Source organism: Pollicipes pollicipes, unplaced genomic scaffold, assembly GCF_011947565.3.
Source record: "Pollicipes pollicipes isolate AB1234 unplaced genomic scaffold, Ppol_2.1 Scaffold_1600;HRSCAF=1878_pilon_pilon_pilon, whole genome shotgun sequence".
NCBI classification, from domain to species: Eukaryota; Metazoa; Arthropoda; class Thecostraca; order Pollicipedomorpha; family Pollicipedidae; genus Pollicipes; species Pollicipes pollicipes.
In genome coordinates, this window is record NW_023595962.1 from 7,672,430 (window position 1) to 7,687,720 (window position 15,291).

At 51.2% G+C, this 15,291-nt stretch overlaps 1 protein-coding gene across 1 annotated transcript in view; it reads right to left on the minus strand.

Moving 5' to 3' along the window:
- The window catches only part of LOC119092041 (uncharacterized), a 32,366-nt gene extending 18,353 nt beyond the window's left edge, over positions 1–14,013 (minus strand). Inside the window, exons 1-5 of the mRNA XM_037215001.1 lie at positions 13,926–14,013; positions 8,396–8,438; positions 6,048–6,073; positions 5,510–5,543; positions 2,149–2,279 (exon numbers count right to left, since the gene is read on the minus strand). Coding sequence (XP_037070896.1) covers positions 2,149–2,279; positions 5,510–5,543; positions 6,048–6,073; positions 8,396–8,438; positions 13,926–13,972 — 281 coding nt within the window. The 5' untranslated portion in view covers positions 13,973–14,013. The remainder of the gene's footprint in view (positions 1–2,148; positions 2,280–5,509; positions 5,544–6,047; positions 6,074–8,395; positions 8,439–13,925) is intronic.
- Between the last annotated feature and the right edge of the window lie 1,278 nt (positions 14,014–15,291).

Here is a 15,291-nt window from a genome sequence, read left to right on the forward strand (position 1 = left end):
GAAGCTAGCGATTTTTACAGTCTTACAAACCTTTCGTGGTAAGGGGCATACCGGGTGAGCGCTGCATTTGGGGGTATTTCTAGAGGAATTATACTTTTGGTAACATATAAGACATAACTATGATTGATATATTCTTCAACAAATCGTCAAACCATACGTGCACATGCAAAAAGTCAAGAGGGAAGATGCGTTATGCCCTACTAATGCTGACCTGTTTACTGTTGAAAGATTACAGTTTGGTAGATGAGAGAAGATCGCAAAAAGAGCTTGGGACAACGAATTTTGGTTTCCGCTGTCATCAGATGGCTATAGGATGAAATATAAAAAGGAGAAAAAACAGCGACACGCAAACCTTACCCCAGCCCTTGCCGAGAGGTCTTCTTAAGTATCCAGTTCAGCACCGGCAGGGGTAAAGGAAGGGTTAGGGTGGATGTGTTGCCTACTTTTTCCTCCTTTGTCTTTCCCTCTCCACCCGCCTGATGACGGCGAACGTCAAAAATGCATGCTCCCACCTCTTTTTCTATTTACACTCATCTACCAAACTACAGATTTCCAACAGCAAACGGGTCAGTGACATTAGAGCTAAGGCATTCTATTTACTATCGAGCAAAATGGCTTGCCTCAGTGTGGTGGCCCGAGAGCTTTGTATGAACTATTGCGTTTCGTAATACTGCAGGAGAGATGCAGTTCGCACTGGTGAAACAAAATCACAATGGACATTGAACAATGGGTCTCTCTGGGTGAACAAGTTTGGTAACTAGAACGCTAATCACGGAAAATGAATCCGAGGAAGTCAAAAAATATTTAGACACTTAATGTTCATGGGGTCGTTAAATGGAACCACAAACACGCGGCTCAAATATGCTGAATTCAGCGCGGACTGAGAAAAAGCCTAATGTAAAAAGTATAGCAAAAAAAAGGCGACGAACCAAAATGCGAATGGGATAAAGTCGATCAGGAACCGGGAACGGCGGTCGATCTGCTGGGAGTATTCTGCTAGCCGCTACCTGTGCCCATGAAAAGTCCCCCTTTAGTTTTTTTCTTGGACAGTTGCGAGCAATACAGGCGCCCACGGCAGGAGGCGGCGCAGAACGGTAACGCCCGCTGGAAATGACGGCTTTCCCTTAGTCCTGGTGCTGGACAGACCTGGAGTGCCTGGCTCGCAATGTTTGCCCCTGGTTCCAACTTCCCCCTTCTGAAATCGATATATCGGGTCTTTATTTCCGGCAAGTTACTTTAAAGACCCAACTCTCTGAGTCCTGGGTCATGTTGGCTGTTTAGCAACACAGCTTCCTGGTTTCTGGTCCTAACCGGTTCTTCTACAAATAGCAATTGGAGCTTCTGGCTCCCACTGATTCATTCACAAATAACAGAACTGACATACTGCTACCCATTGGCTTTTCACAGACGCCAGACCTTGGTTCGCTGGATCCAATAAGCTCTTTTACAACGGCAGGCCCCGGTTCCTGGTTCCCACTGGTGTTTTGGCTCCCATTGGTGAGCTGGTTGGCATTTTTAAAATCGCTGTGGAGTTTTATCCCTTTGCATTCTTTTTGTATTCAACTGATATCGTTATCGACCTTTATCTCTGTCGACTTTTTGTCTCGCGACTTTTGTCTTTGGAATTTTTCTGTTCGACTGTTTCCATGCCCTTTTTTTCTTGCTTATCTATGCACACAATGTCAGAAAATCAGGGAACGGGGCGGCGTCTCCCATGGGGAATACGACCACTCTGTATATCAAGTACACTTCAAGACAGACGATTCTGATATAAATAAAATTGCGTTCTATTGTTTTTATTTCCTCTATTTGTGCTGTCCACACGTTACCAAGACTGGCCGTGCTCGTGCTATGAACTATATGTGCACTTTCATTACATTTTAAATGGAGCGATAAACCTTTGACAGGGTGGTCTTAGCTATTCGTTACCACGAATGTCTGTAGATAGGTGTAAGACTGAACAACTGGGCATGAGTTGGCACGAGCCACGAATTTTGTTCGCCTTCTAACCCACGCCTACGCGCTCCAGTGCAGCCTTCTATCTTTTCCTTCTGCTTCTGGCTCCCCCTAAGAACAGAAATACAAGTCCCGACCCCCCTACTTCCGAGACCCTGACTGCGCTTCTGCCTGCGCTCCACCCGGAAATACCCGACATCCTGTGCCAGCCGCGCCGGATCCATGATGTGTGACGTCATCTCCGGTGGCTGCGTGACGTCATCGTCTTCGGGAATGGGCCGACTTGTCTCGGCCAACTCCCACTGTTCGGCTCGGCGTCGATTCTGCGGGTGAGGTCAAGGTCAAACGGTGCTGTCTCACTGTTCAGTGTCAATAGATACTACCGGGAGGGTTGAGGGTCAGACTATTGTGCCAGCAGAGGCTAAGGTCAGACAACGCTGCCGACAAAGGTCACGGACGGATTGTGATGGTAGACACCGGGCGAAGCCCATTGAAACTGCATCCGAGTTCAGCACCAAGCGGTGCTTTCTCACAGGTCAAGAGGTCAAGAACAAAAAATTATGCACCAGAGGTAAAAAATGGGCAGAATATGCACAAACAGTTCTGTGCGAGAGATCTTAAGCAAGCAGCTGTTTGCATCAGGGGTAAAAAAACAAGCAATTTAACGTCAAAGGTCAAGCTCAAATGGTGCACAGACACGATAGAGGATGAGTTGAATCTGCGCTGCCTCCGAGGTGAAGGGTTCCTGACATTGCTTGTGACGGCAGTGACACTGTTGCGAAAGATCAAGGACAGGATAAGGTTGTCGGATGAGAGAATCAACTCAGAAGCGTCGTTCTTTTAGATGTCCGCGGTGTTGCTCCTACCTTTCAATTAAGAAGTTCAGTTTCTGCAATCTCGTTGGCTACGACACGCTAAATTTTTGACTGGTGGCCTTACTTACTGTAACGTTACGTAAAGAGGAATGATCGCCTGGTGACGTTGATAAGCTGTACAGATGAGAGTCATGTGACCTTAACCCACAGCCTTCGTATGGCTTTGAGCATGCGACACACACGGGGTCATGACGACAACATTGCCTCGGGCTTCGAGGCGACCTCGAGACGGTCAGCTGGGTCATAGCTCTCTTACGTCCGTCCAAAGACGCCATCAGCCGCTCCGTCGTCGGGGCCGGATAATGGCTAATGCTCGGGGAACGGCCGGCCGCCGCAGCGGTGACTTGTTCCCGACATGGAAGTACCCAGGGTGGGGCGGATGCAGTGTAACTTCCTGGGAGTGTACGCCCACGATTTGAACCGATGAAAGGTCGAATAGACTCAGGGGTCGGGCCTGAAGGCTGTTTCTCTTCCGGGGTGGTTCACGCCTACGTGCCACCTCCCGCACTTGATTACCCTGGGCTCGCCCCTGCCCAGAGTCCCAGATTTAACAGCGGCCCATTCTCTGAATGGCCCTCACCAAGCACCGTTATTGGGCTCCCATGGCAAAAACGGCCGGGACGTTCGTCATCTGCAGCCGGCGGTGCGGGAGGCACCGGTCTGGCAGGGCAGCGACGCTGCCGGCGTCGCCGGTGAGCATGAGCAGACTATGTAGACTACCAGACTCAATACAGAGTACCAGACTCGATATAGATCACCAGAATTTACAAAGAGCACCAGACTCTATACAGAGTACCAGGCTCTACACAGGGTACCAGACTCTACATAGAGTACCAGACATAGAGTACGCTCTCCAGCTTCAGCGGTCTCTGTGAGATAGAGCACACAGGCTAGCTTTGGTGGTCTTTGCAAGAAACCTTTGCTCGTGAAGGCAGGGTTGGAGAAAGCAAACGCTTACAAACTGTTGGGGTTGAGTCTTAATCTGAAGGCGCAGTTTGCCAAAGATGCCCTTGCGCTGAGAAGCATATGTCTTATAACGCGTGTATGCCTGTGGTTGGTTAACCGTTTTTCGTCCATTTTTGTGCTTGAGTTAATTTCTTTATTGGAATACAGCTATGTTTGCCATCGCCTGTGTGGTGGGCACGATAGAGCTGTCACCGCACCTTGGATTTAACGACGCAATCAAGTAATAAAAACAATGACCAATGAATATCGGTATGATGTTGGTACCTCGCACTGGACCGATAAAGATCCTTTGGTTAAGCACGCAGAGAAAAACTAGGCTTAAAAACAATCTTTGATCAAACGTGAAAACCTTCTGAAACCGGAGAGCGTCTGCCAAAATGAAACAGCATTTTTAAAAAAAAGATCTTGCTACAGGGCCAGAATATAACAAAAAGCTGCGCCTGGTTTTTGGTCACGTATGTCTCCAGAGTTCTGTCCATCTCTCACTTCAGCCGCTCGCGAAAACGCCGCGTTCCTGAGCCATCACTTCGCACCCAGCTCGGCTCCGGCCGCAGCGCGCCTGATAGGGTCGCGGTGCCCGCTCGTCTGCTGCTCATCCGTCGCGAGCGGCGACAACGCTCTCAGGGCAGGTCCGACGTACGACGGAGCGCTACGACTTGCTACGACATACGACGGGGCGCTACGACTTGCTGCCGTCGATCCAATCTAACGCTGCCCGGGGTGGTCGCGTCCAGCGCCAGCGTGGAGGAAGGAAAGTCCGCCGCCGCCGACGCACGCCGGGGAGCGCGATGTCAGGCACCGTACGCCACGCTGCCGGACGCTGTACCTGGCCTGAATAATGCGACTCGCAATGACTGCCCGGTCCGGCGGGAGTCGGGTGGAATTTGCAAAATGTCGTAACGTTTCGGCCCAGGGGGGAATTCGTCCGCGGTGGAAATGGTTTGCGTTCTGCCATGAAGTGATGGCGGCATCAGGCTTCACGGAGAGCTTTTAGGCAGTGATGCAGGACGTGGGAGAATAGGACGACGAGGGATTTAAGTTGCTGGCATGTGTGCAAACAGGTAAGCGCGCTGTAGCATGCATTTAGACGTGCTCAGCTAAAAAAGAAAGTTCTGAATCTCCTGGTGCTATTATAATCGGTATTTATCTCCACAACTTCGTTAAACCAGCACCTCTTGACATATTGAAGGTCGTTATCTCACAGAAGAACTTAGGATTCGTAATAGTTCAGCTGTATTTGGCGCAACGTTGGGATAGGCAGAGCTGTTCAACAACTGAGAAACTTCATTTCGCTTTACGTTCTAAGACGTAGGTCATGCTTCAAGAAGGATGCTGCTTGCTTCATAGAACCAACAACCATGGATTGCTGCGTTTTATGTTCAAGTCAGCACCAACACAATCCAAGCCAAAAGGTGTAACGAAAGAGCGTGCAATTGTGCGGATCATCTCGTTAAAAATTAATGCAATTCAAACCGTGATTACTTTTCTGAAAATGATATGAAATCCAAATCTTCTCCGACACCCAAACGCGCGATGCGAATGCATACAACTTACGAATCCCATTTGGTTTCCTGTTTCATTAATGGCAAAGGTGCCTGGAAACTTCCCGGAAGCTCCTGAAGACAGCAGCCGTCCGTATTCCACGGAAAGGCAATACACTCTGGCTTTATGACCGGGTTATGAGGAGATCAAGGCCAAAGCCGTGGTCTCACCTTTCTGCGCCTTCTGCTGAGGTAGGACGACACGCTGGAACGAACACGTGCAGATGCGGGTCAACGAAGACTCTCGCCGCTCACAGTCAGGTCAGGTTGTCACCTAGTCATGTGCAAAGAAGTAAGATGCGAACAGGTAGGCATATGCAAACGACTGAGATGCAAAAGAGTGAGATACAATCAAGTGTCATCGTTACAACTAAGTCAATGCAGACACATGCTAATGGGAAACACATTCACACCTAAGCTGGACTTTAACGAAGTTAAAAAAAAAACATCATCGAATGTCGGGGAAGCAGATATGTGGCTTACTTATCTCAATATTCTGAATAGCTGTTCTGCAGCATTCCTGCCCTAAAGCACATAAACACCGTCGCTTTATCCGGCAGCACTAATAAGCCAACCGTTGGGTTTTGAAAACCAGAAGACCGTTTTCGCAAGGATGTCCCAAACAACGCATCTATACGTTTGTGACGCCCACTTCTGATACAAGAGTCGCGTTTTACCACTGACTGGTTACACGACAGCCCATTCTTACCTCTTTGGTCCTCTGGGTCTTACTCGCTGCCACATAAATAAACACACCACTGTTAGACATTTTTCTTCCGAGTGATTTCCGATACATGTCGGCACGGTTTCTGTGGTCTACCGTAAACCTCAAGGCATTTACGCTGAACTGAGGCCATTGAAGATCATGAAAAGGCCTCACACCACAAACCTGACACGTCGTGACACACCTGACACACCTGACACACCTGACACATGTCTACTGACGACCAGCTGCGTCTCTGCAGCGTCGCTGACAGCACATGTTAGACAGTACAGACTAGACAGTACAGGCTAGACAGTACTAGCTAGACAGTACAGGCTAGACAGTACAGGCTAGACAGTACAGGCCAGACAGTACAGGCTAGACAGTACAGACTAGACAGTACAGGCTAGACAGTACAGACTGAACAGTACAGGCTAGATAGGACAGGCTAGACAGTACAGACTAGACAGTACAGACTAGACAGTACAGGCTAGTCAGTACAGGCTGGACAGTACAGGCTAGACAGTACAGGCTAGACAGTACAGGCTAGACAGTATAGGCTAGACAGTACAGGCCAGACAGTCCAGTCTAGACAGTACGGGCTAGACATTACAGGCTAGACAGTACAGGCTCACCCATGGCACGACGGAGCAAGGGATAACAAGAAACACTCTCCCAACACGGCGGGCAAAGGTCAAATCACCTCACCTCCGTCCAAGGTGCAGCCATTCCACCACTCTCGCACACCAATCTACCATATCACACAGCACCATCTGTCACCATACCTAACAATGTCATCTTTTTATCTCTCCTGTTTCACAAATCAGCGCTCGGATTTCGCTGGGAATGAGCTACCATGTGCGCTTCAGCGTCCGGCCGCGCCCCTGGCGGCTCCCGGCCTCTTCCCCGGCCTCTTCCCCGGTCGCTTCCCCGGCCGCGCCCTTGCCGGCCCCCGGCCGCTTCCCCGGCCGCCTCGCCGGCCGCGTCCCGGCCGCTTCCCCGGCCGCCTCGCCGGCCGCCTCCCCGGCCGCCTCCGCGCGTCGCACCGCGCCGGCCGTTTTCCGCCCCCCCCCCCCCCCTAGTGTTCCGCACCGGAGTGTTCGACCGCTGACGGCTGGCTTTACGCCACTCTCAGGTGCAAATCGGCAGAGAAGTGCTGGAGGCGGCGGCGCGCTGCCGGAAGATTACCAGCCCGGCTGCCAGAGACGCCAGAGAAAGTGGAGCTGGGGTCGAGTGCCTTGCGTTATGCCTTAATGCATTCGCCAGGAAAATGGAGTGGTTGACATGTTCCTCCACGTGTCGGCTCAGGTGTTAGTCTTTGACAGATGTTCACGATACAGCGCGGCGTGTGTCCTTGTCCGATCTGTGCTCGGTTATCCCGTCTCATTGCTTGCTCAATTTTCCTCTCCTTCTCACCTTTTAACTTTGGTGGCTCCCTCTATCTTTCCCCAGCTGTTTCTACCTAACTCACCGCCACTCTTTGTCTCGCTCTTTCTTTTGATCTTTTTATCACTCACAGGCTCAATTCTCTCTCTCTCTCTCTCTCTCTCTCTCTCTCTCTCTCTCTCTCTCTCTCTCTCTCTCTCTCTCTCTCTCTCTCTCTCTCCTCTCTCTCTCTCTCTCTCTCTCTCTCTCTCTCTCTCTCTTCTCTCTCTCTCTCTCTCTCTCTCTTCTCTCTCTCTCTCTCTCTCTCTCTCTCTCTCTCTCTCTCTCTCTCTCTCTCTCTCTCTCTCTCTTCTCTCTCTCTCTCTCTCTCTCTCTTCTCGCTCTCTCTCTCTCTCTCTTCTCTCTCTCTCTCTCTCTCTCTCTCTCTCTCTCTCTCGCTCTCTCTCTCGCTCTTCTCTCTCTCTCTCTTCTCTCTTCTCTCTCTCTCCTCTCTCTCTCTCTCTCTCTCTCTCTCTCTCTCTCTCTCTCTCTCTCTCTCTCTCTCTCTCTCTCTACTCCTCTCTCTTCTCTCTCTTCTCTCTCTCCTCTCTCTCTCTCTCTCTCTCTCTCTCTGCTCTCTCTCCTCTCTCTCTCTCTCTCTCTTTCTCTCTCTCTCTCTCTGTGGATTCTCTCTCTCTTCTCTCTTCTCCTCTTCTCTCTCTCTCTCGCTCTCTTCTCTCTCTCTCTCTCTCTCTCTCTCTCTCTTCTCTCCTCTCTCTCTCTCTCTTCTCTCTCTCCTCTCTCTCTCTCTCTCTCTCTCTCTCTTCTCTCCTCTCTCTCGCTCTCTCTCTCTCTCTCTCTCTCTCCTCTCTCTCTCTCTCTCTCTCTCTCTCTCTCTCTCTCTCTCTCTCTCTCTCTCTCTCTCTCTCTCTCTCTCTCTCTCTCTCTGGATTTCATCCGTTTCTCCTCGCTATTTTCCTGCTACTCACCAGCTGCTCCTCGTCGAACAGCGGCTGCCTGTCCGTCGGCTGGCTGTCAAATACGCATTGACATGGTCATTGAGGCAGTGGGGGAGCAGGTGCGCCCCCTCCCCCACTCCATCCCAAGCGCACATACCAGCCCAGACACAGGACTCTGGGAGGCCACACGCCACAGCGGCTGGCATGGACCAGACCAGACTAATCACAAACACTACACCTGCTCACAAACACCACACCTGCTCACCAACATTACACCTGCTCACAAACACTGCATCTGCTCACAAACACTATACCTGTTCACAAACACTACACCTGCTCACAAACACTGCACCTGCTCACAAACTCTACAGCGGCTCACAAACACTACAATTGCTCAGCCAACCCTGGGATATTCTACTCTTTCAAGTGTTGATGGTGGTTACGTGTGCATAACGATGATCATACTGATTCTGATCAAAATGGCTATCATGACGACCACTTCAGGCATAACTAACATTACTATAGCCTGCTTTCAATAGCAGCATATTATGGTAAACCATATCGAAACCGAATTGAACAGCTGGAGCGGGAGTAGGTCAGGGCGGTCAGTAGATGATCGGAGTGACGTCATTTGCGCGGATCGGCCGTCCGAGAGCACTCTCCACAATTTTGGGTCCAGATCCACCAGCGGGGTGGGAGTCACTCTCTCCAGACCTGCAGAAAGCCCTCTTCTCCTCCCAGACAGCCTCTCCCAATCGACCATGGCCCACATGGCCCACATGGCCCACACATCTCTATGGCCAACGCACCTCCATGGCCTACGCATCTCCATGACCCAAGCATCTCCATGACCCACGCATCTCCCTGGCCCATGCATGGCCCACATGCACCCACGCACCTCCATGGCCCACGCACCTCCATGGCCCACGCATCTCCATGATCCAAGCACCTCCATGACCCACGCACCTCCATGGCCCACGCATCTCCATGATCCAAGCACCTCCATGACCCACGTATACTCATGGCGCAAACATCTCCATGGCCCACGCACCTCCATGGCTCACACATCTCCATGGCCCATGCATCTCCATGGCCCATGCACCTCCATGGCCCACACATCCCCATGACCCACACATTCCCATGGACCACACATCTCCATGACCCATGAATCTCCATGACTCAGGCCCCTCCATGACCCACACATCTCCATGACCCACACATCTCCATGACTCAGGCCCCTCCATGGCCCACACACCTCCATGGCCCACACATCTCCATGACCCACACATCTCCATGACCCACACATCTCCATGCCGGGACGGTGACCGGGCCCAGCTTGCGGCCGCTCAGGCGTCGCATTAGCCGCCCCAGACCAGGTAAATCTAGTTAGGCGATCCCGCGAGGCATCAGAGCCAGCTCATTCGGTGAGCTGTACTGGACAGAAAGCTCGCGGATTATGGGATGTGCGCGGCATACGCATCAGGCATGCGCTGGCGCAGGCGGAGATTACGTGAGTTGGTAAGTGCATTTGCGAGAAAAATTATGCACATAGATAATAAGACAGTAGAAATAGCCTTGTTCCTCGGAAGAATACCAGGGGGATGAAGATTTAGATGCGTTGATATTTTGGCAGCATGCCTTTATAGAAACGAGTAGCGAAAGTTCTTCTGCTATTCGTTTCGACAAAGACATGTTGCCGAACATCAACGCATACATATCTCCATTCTCCTGGCTTTTTCTGCGATATATAAGTCGGCTACTACTGTCTTATAGGTGGAGATTTATTGTATGGTCATCCCTCGCAACAGGACCCAGCCATGAGACGAAATGGGTAGGCATGATGGATGCACAAACCACCAAAATAGTTGATCGTCTAAACCATGTTTAAAGCAATTCTTTTCCTGTGCTCACACAGGGTAAATACTTGATGTATCAGGAAAGTGGGAGCCCCAAGGCCAATTGATGTTCCTGTTCCCACGCTTATGATCAACATCATGGGTGTAGCTACGGCTTTGATGCTTGGGAAACAAATCAGGATAAAGGAGTCAGACTGGAATGTGAGAAGCAAACTTGACCTATGCCTGTGCAACCTGTAAATTATATTTTGAGGAAGAACGCAAAACGTTGAGGAAGTTGAGGAACGTTGAGGAAGAACGTAAAAACGTGCATTGAAGGGCGTTAGCCAGACATTCAACCCCCCCCCCCCCCCCCTCTCTCCCGGAGGTTACACTCATGATGAACACTAGCGTGCAAATCTCACAGCGCGTCCTCTGCGCTGGTATACTGTGCCGCATGACCGGAACTCTCCCGAGCGCCTCTAGCTCGGCCTTTTCACTGCGGAGATATACTGTACCGCGCAGCACGCCACGACGGTAGTCTGCTCTTCTCCCTCCATGTACCGCTGCCACGTACACGCTCCGGTACGACCAGCCAGGGGACGTGGGGTCTCGCGCGTCGCCCGTTCTGCGGCTCACGCTAACTAGCGAGCGGGCCCCGCAGCCAACGCCGAAGTGGGCGTTGACGGCGCCGACTTCGTGCAGCACCCACACCGCCTTAAGGCATTGCATCCTGCCCCGACAACCCAGACACTCAAACCCGACAACAAAGCACTAAAACCTCCGACGCTGGCAGCATAAGCTGTGTTGAAGTAGAAATGAGGGAGTCTGCTGTTCGCCTTATGTGAACCAAGTAATTTGAGTGCTTTAGCAGGAGCATCTGCAGCCATTGAGGATGCTAAATCAGAATCTGGCTAGGCTTTACATGCTGCCCGTGCCTTTTGCTGGCGCAGAAATTGTTGCAAAACTGGTTTCAACAAAAGTCGCGCGGCGCATCTGCCTTCTTGAAGAAGCTGTTGCTGAAAGCCCTGCGTGTTTGTCTGGGCCACTGCTCACGGAGTTATGAAAGAAGTACTATCGCGTCTCGCAGCTATCTAAATCGAGCAGTTTTTAAAATTATTCAGGCATCTTTGAATACGGCACTTGTAAAGATACTGCCATATTCAAACCAGCGCGAATGAAATGGCAGACGCGGACTGGCAGATGAAATCCGACGCTTCTCTCGCAAACCCTCAGCTCAGAATTCACATTTCGCCGGGAAGCAGACGAGTTTTAGGGAGCCTTTTAGTTAGTGTCTGTGTCACGCATTGCGACCAGATACCGTTTTCAGGCTAGATGGCCTTGTGCGCAACCAACCTAAGAGTTTGAGAGTTCACTGATTGCAGCAAAGTTCTGCTTGTGACACACGTTGAAAGCGGATATAATTGCTCGAGAAACTACTGCCAGGGTTCCACGGATCGGGAGCGTTTCAAGCGGCCGGCGAACGCCGCGTCGATTACACTCGGGCAAAAATACCTCGCCGTGCAAAATGCGATGCTAAGTGCTCCATAGAATTCCCAGCTCTCGTCTGATGAAACATACCTCGCAGCTTCACACAAACACACCAAGGTGGTAGTGTCGTGTGGAAATGCCAGGATGAAAGGACATTTAGGCTCGGCGACTTATGTGAGTTGCACGCTGCTTTTGTGATGGGAGAGACTAAAAAGCGATCGTGCTTTCCGTCCGTGGCTCCTGAAGTATTTTGTGCAGACTGTGGGAATGTAGTAACCTAGTAACCCCTTGTTACACACATCCTCTTTATTTAGTTTGCAAATCGCTGTATGATCTCTGCAGCTGCAGAAAATAATTCAGCGTGGCTTTTTTTGTCCTGCTGTTCTGCTTTGCTTCTTGTGATATTGTGCCTCGGACAGAAATGTCATATGAATAGAAAATTGCCATTATGGCCTGCACGGTGGATCCGGAGTGTTATTCGGCTGATGCTAGTGTTCAGCAGCTTAGACTTGCTGTTGTGTCGTGCAGTACAATATTTTTGTGGAAGCAATGAAACACAAACATGGAAGTACTAATATCTATCGCACCATTGAGGCTTTACGTAGCGCTCAGTCGCTGAGACTATATGGTATGGTCTACCTCTCACCTTAGCAGCAAGAATGGACACAGCGGGGAATCGAACCCCTTACCTCCGGTTTTCCAAAAGCTTAGCCTAACTGCTTCACTATCGGTGCATAATTCCCGGCATACATTCATGGCATGCATCTGATTGTTGATTCTGAGATCAGACAAAGCCACATGGCTTGCAACTATAAAGCAGTGCTGGGTGGTCGTTGTCAAAACTCGAATGCGCCACCTCCACGGCTACCCTCCACTCCCCGTTCCGTGCACGGGGGCGTCTTGCTGGCACGCTCAGATTGGAAACGGAGCACTACGCCACCTCACGCCACGTGCCTCGGTGCACGTGGTCAGTCCTCGACCCGCCTAAACATTCTGAAGACGCCTCGGCAGCGGCGGATTTATTCCGGCACGCCAGCTGGCGGTGCATCAGCTGACTCCGCGCCGGGCTTGAGCAACAGGCGAGCCGCACAAAGGGCAGCGCGCGGCCCGAGCAGATCAGAGGCGCCGCCGGGTCACCCGGGCGGCATACATCAGAGACGCGCGGCTGGACGCGGCGGCACGTGACCGATCACCCGACCGGGGTCACCGGGGCGGTGCTGGCGGTTTTCCTTTCATGTGACTCGTCGGCGCGGGTTATAGATTGGGCTGAGTAGGGGGAGGGGGAGGGGAGGGCGTTGTCGCCACACGTTCTATTGAGTCCCAGGTCGCGCGCCGGGCGGCGTCTTTACGGTGTTGACGCTAGGTCCGGTCACGAGGTGAGTCGGGTCAAGATCAGAGCCGGTTACGACCCCGGCTGGTGTTGGGGATGGGTGCTGGGCTGGCGCCTCTGTCGGTGCTGACGCTAGACTCCCACACCCGAGCTTCGATGGCTTTCATCAATTATTAGTGCAGTGGTGCTGAACATTTGGAGCGCAGGGAAAGGGGGCATTTCCTGATTTACAGGTTAATTAGCAGAAAGTAAGAAGTGGTCGGAAAGAAGGAAGACCTTGGCTGTGGATGAGTTGAACAAATATATCAAATCGAGCTAGCCACTGGCCAGTCTCCGCTTTTCTTTCACACTACTGACTAGAACACCACTCATACGCATGGGCGATAGCCATTACGCACAAATTGAGGATCAGCGGCCAGATCGGCCAGAGCAGATCGTCTTACGCGCGACTTATTACTCTTGCGCTGATATACCACTTGTGGCCCTTGATTTAGTTAACCCGAGGTATGGGGGTGTACCGGGCCAATATGTAAGCTTCAAGACGACACGTCCCAGCATGCGTGATGTCACAAACAAGTCAGCATAAACAGAACACGATCAGATTTTGTTGTTGTTGAAAAGTACGGCAGATACACCACGAAGGCAACCATTCGACACAGTCCTCCAAGGAACAGCACATTCATGAAACAACGTCCCTCTTTCAGCGACTTGCATGCCCTACCTTATCCTGATCACTTCTGATATTTACTCCACCCAGCCCTGCTCCAGCCCACCTTGTCCTGTCCTCCCCAGACCTACCTGTCCCGTGCCACCTTACACCATCTTAAGCCTGCCCTCTCGTCCCACGCTCCGCACTGCCCCACCCAGCCCTGCCCTGCCCTGTCCCGCCCCGCCCTGTTCTGACCTGTCAGCGCCGAAGCAGGCGGCCGCCCGTCCCATGCAGCCGCCCATGACCCCTGGCGCCCACAGGCCCCATGTTCACATCGCAGCGGCCCGTACAGCACTCGCGGCCGGCGCCGCCGACGCCGCGCGACACTAGCGCCCCTGGCGGCCGACCGACACGGCAATCAATACACGCGGCGCGTGCGAGTCCGACGCCTGAGGGCGGGGTCGGGTCACGCAGGGTCAGGCTGGGGATGGGGGTGTGGAGGAGATCAGGGCTCGCTTCGCGTGCCAAGCGGGGCTTTGTAAAGTGTTGCAAGCCGCGTAATCTTGTCGGCGATCAGCTGTATGGGTTCAGGGGATTAGCCATTTAAGCGAACCAATAAAGATGCGTCCACGACACGCTGGTCAATATCACCGACAAAGCTGTTGTCCAATTCCGCTGCAGCATGTTGTGTGTAACATGTTGTGTATAACATGATGCAAGCCTAATGAGGCGTGTAGGTCCTCCTCCTCGTGCCAGACACAGCTCTGCTCAAGAGATATATTCAAAAGTCTGGTGGGGTGCACTAACACTAGCACCGTCGCCCCCCGGTGACGTTCACGAGCTTACCAGTGGGCTTACAGCCTGGAAATGTCAGTAGGTGCTCTATCGTGAGGGATGAGGGGGCCACACGCCTATCATCGGTGACATCGGTGACAGTTTATCGATGCGTTTTCCATGTCCACCGAAAAGCAGTGATACAACAATGCACAACTTTTGCAATGTCTCAAGTTTTTCCGCGGCGAGCAAAGCAAATAAACTGTGTGGCCTAGACAGCTTCGAAAGTTATGGGGGTTGAGCCCCACTAGCTCGATAAACAACAAAAACAAACGAAAACACATCGTAACTTAAAGTTTGCGTTGCTCCAAGCTTGCGAGGCTCAAAGCTGAAAACCTGGCTGCTCAAATATTTGTTCATATTTATTTTATTATATATCATTATTTGTATAGTATATTATATATATATATGTATATATATATATATATATATATATATATATATGTATATATTATACATATAGTATATCAATAATATTTGAAGGTTGAGAGACAGCTGATTAAGGTACGCGCAAGCCTCCGACTTTTTATGACATAATAGGAGCATTTGACACACATGTGAGCTGGGAGTAATGACATGATGTTCGGTCGCGCCGTTGCACAGCCCTCTATGTCTCAGTGCCTTGCAGGCCTAGGATGCTCTTTTTTTGTCGCGAATCCAAGTTGCCTATGCTTCGCTATATTTCCTGCCTCTTCGGCTACAAACGGACTGCTAAAGTACCGGTTCTATGCTTTACCAGCACCTCATAGCAATATTATCAAAATTGGCTTATTTGCTTCAGTTCATA